Source organism: Eucalyptus grandis, chromosome 1, assembly GCF_016545825.1.
Source record: "Eucalyptus grandis isolate ANBG69807.140 chromosome 1, ASM1654582v1, whole genome shotgun sequence".
NCBI lineage: Eukaryota > Viridiplantae > Streptophyta > Magnoliopsida > Myrtales > Myrtaceae > Eucalyptus > Eucalyptus grandis.
In genome coordinates, this window is record NC_052612.1 from 1,685,620 (window position 1) to 1,688,827 (window position 3,208).

Below are 3,208 nucleotides of genomic sequence, written 5' to 3' on the forward strand. Positions count from 1 at the left end.
TAAAAATTTCCATTAAAATTATGTTATATAAATTTATTTTAGCAATACTATTTAAAAAATAATATATATATAAGAAATAAGCTTAGAAGTTTTTTAGTAATATAATCTTAAAAAAAAACATAAGAATAAGTTTTCCTAAAATTTGGTTAAATATGAAAATATTTTATTAATATGGATTGGGTCGGAATGGGTTGAAAAAATTTACGTTAGGCTTAAATAGGTCATAAATGAGTTAATGGATCCATTTGGATTGACCCATTAATTACCCGACTCAAACCCGACTCGACCCATCCGTTTGACACCTCTACTTTCATAATTCGCATCTGGGCCACACATAGTGTTCTCGACCTGCATCTTACTTAAGCTATGAGGTTATTAAATTATTTCATGAACGAGGGATTTATTACAAAATATTTATAATAAGCGGAGTTAAACTTTGGAAAAATTACGTTATATCTCATTGGGTTCTTGTTCAAAGTTTTCCTCGGAATCGTGTTCAACACTCTCTCAGCTATGGATGTACTATCATGCTGGTCCTCTTTCATCTGGACGACATCATCCCAAACTAAATCATGTTAATTACCATTTCACCCAAATCTTAAATGATACTGCCTATTCTAGGTCAATTGAAAACTCGAACTAACAATTCTCGTACGTGATCCCCACCGACATCACTAGTTCACCTGCTATAACGCTGTGTGACGCTAAATCGGTATTCGGGACACAGAGTAGCACCGACAGCAACAGCCATCCAAGTAGAAATTCAAACACAAGGAGATGAAAGGTTGTAGAAAAAGCATCGGTTTCAATGCCCTCAGAATGCTTTGGCAAACGCTCCCTCATTCCTAGTCTGTACATGAAGACTAAGCATCCTCGATTCTTTACGGGGCATGAGGCGAAAGTTAAAGAAGACTGACATTTACAACTCGTCCCTAGGGTTCATTCCATAATGACAACCTAAACTTTCTGCAGTTTCACCAGCCATGAGCATCCTCATCCACTGGCCATGAGGCGAAAGTTAGAGAAGACTGACATTTATGACTCATCCCTGAGGTTCAATCCATAATATTCAGCCAAACGCGCCGCAGTTCCATCTGCCATGATGGCATCGATCATTTCGTACTTGGCAAAGTTTGCCTTAAGATTGTCTGCCTGCTGCTTAGCAAGTTTCTCTTCTTCTGCCTTTTGCTGCTGAGAAGGTAGAAGTACAAACCAAATTAGAGAGATTATCTAGAAGTTATTTCCCTGGTAGGATACCAATCATAATTCAAAAGTTAAAGCAGTGCTGACGGACATGAGTTCTCACAGAGTGAATGGGTTTCTCTGCCATTTAAGGGGTGTGTCAAGTATACGTAGCATTTCTAATCATGGGTTCTTTTTGGTATTTTTTTATGTGAAATCACCCGTATGATTGAGATTCTATTTATTTACCAACCACTCATAAAGGAACTTACTTTGAGCAAAAATCGAGCTTCAGCAGCATGCCTTTTATCAATTTTCTTCCACTTCTGAGCTACCTCAAAGTTAGGATCATCTGCATCCAACCAGCGGACCTCTATTTTCCTACCAGGCTTTGCTGGGCGATCCTCAAACATCTCCACTTTAGCAGCACAAGCTCTCACAGGCCTTGGCATCCCAACTATCATCAGCGGGCAGCTAGCAATCAGCTTCACAATCGCTTTTGCCTGCTCCTCATCTTCCATCTCGACAAGAGCACGATTTGGGATGTGCTCCGGCTCTATGTAGTTCGTGATGAATTGAATATTTTTTACCATTCCAAACTGGTCAAGAGCAGTCCTCAAGACAGGTTCAGTGACCTGGGGTGATAGGTTGTCGACATAGACAGTCCGTTTCACCTTCTCCAGAAAAGCAGCATACTCTGTCTCTGTAGTGCTCGCCATGCAATCTAAACAGAAAATTCAAAGGCTCAATAACAGGTTGGCAGCAAACTAAAGATTTATCAGCAAAAGGTATTGGCTTTAGCTCCAGATTTTGTGAAGAATAAGGTGCATCAGTGCATGATATGATACACAAGTTCAATGTCATTCCTGGACAGTGGTCTCTTCTTAGGTGATAAAGCTCCCAACCAAAACCTAGTCCTATGTTGGTGCCGCACAGCGTCAGATGCAGCGACTGTATGAGCTACACAGCACCAAAACACCACTTGCAAAGATGCATGTACTGCTCATTTGGCGAGCAAGATGATTTGGTATTAACCACTCGCAATGAATGAAGGATGTGCGGAGAAAAACCTACTCCTGCATTTTTAATTCGTTAGAAAGGAGATGTACCACGACAACACTGATGCTAGGAAGGCAATGATCATGTGATGCGCAGCAGCAGCGCGTGGACCTTCTGGGCACATTTCCAAAACTCGCATGATGCTGCTGCTGCTGCACCATCATCCGATCAGAATGCCCACTTGTAAAGACGCAAATGCTACTGCTTGGCACGAGGAGATGATTCCGTGCTAGCCAAACATAAATACACAGGATTCATTTCGCATGAAAAGCTTGCACCGAGAACATGAATAAGTTCAGCCACGAGCACATAACACGAGAATGAACATGATGTAAACCCCAATCTCTTTCAGATCCATGAAAAGCACTCAAATTCAGGGAAAAGAGACCATTGGAGAAATTAAAAGAACTACTACCAGCGAAACCCCTTATTGAAATCAAATGCATTTTTCACTTCAAAACACCAATCTTTCATACTTGCGTGTTGCCTCTCGCCAATTCAATAAGCCAATATATCCAAACGCAAGAGGACACCACACGACTGCTGAACCTAAAACATTCAGAGCCAAAGGAAGAAGCATTGATCCCGCCCGCTCACTGTCGAACCTAAAAACATTCACGATGCAGGTTTCGCGCCCTCAAAAATTCGTCAAATCGAGCCAAGCCCACTTCCAATTCTCGAGCAATGGAGCCGAATTCGTCGATGATAGATTGATATACAATGCGCCGATGCATGACGATCCTTAGGGGAAGAACAATACTCGGCATGCAATTGAAAGAGAGAGAGCGCGAGAGAGAGAGAGAGAGGCGTTGCGCGAGGCGAAACCTGGTTGTAAGAGGAAGCGACGGAGGGGACGGTGAACCCAAAAGCTAGCCTCCGGCGGCGGCGGCGCGCGACGGTTGCTCGGCGGTGAAGGGGCGGCGAAGCCGAAGCTGGAGAACTTGTCCGGTTGTCTCTGTCAAGCGCA

General features: G+C 42.6%; 1 protein-coding gene across 2 annotated transcripts; it reads right to left on the bottom strand.

The window, feature by feature from the left end:
* Positions 1–774: 774 nt before the first annotated feature.
* Positions 775–3,208, bottom strand: LOC104433494. Of its 2 annotated transcripts, none has more exons than XM_010046299.3 (3): positions 3,067–3,208; positions 1,455–1,906; positions 775–1,191 (listed from the first exon to the last, which is right to left on the bottom strand). In XM_010046299.3, the coding sequence occupies exons 2-3, from the start codon at positions 1,899–1,901 to the stop codon at positions 1,036–1,038; spliced, it is 603 nt and encodes a 200-aa protein (XP_010044601.2). In that variant the 5' UTR covers positions 1,902–1,906; positions 3,067–3,208; the 3' UTR covers positions 775–1,035. The 2 variants fall into 2 exon arrangements, with proteins under 2 accessions (XP_010044601.2, XP_039163023.1); XM_039307089.1 differs by lacking the exon at positions 3,067–3,208 and adding an exon at positions 2,847–3,022 and having other exon boundaries at positions 775–1,188.

Excerpts from the sequence above, each read along its gene's own strand:
- LOC104433494 (XM_039307089.1), bottom strand. Across the intron at positions 1,189-1,454 it reads AAGCTCGATTTTTGCTCAAA|CAAAAGGCAGAAGAAGAGAA; the intron begins GTAAGTTCCTTT and ends CCTTCTCAGCAG.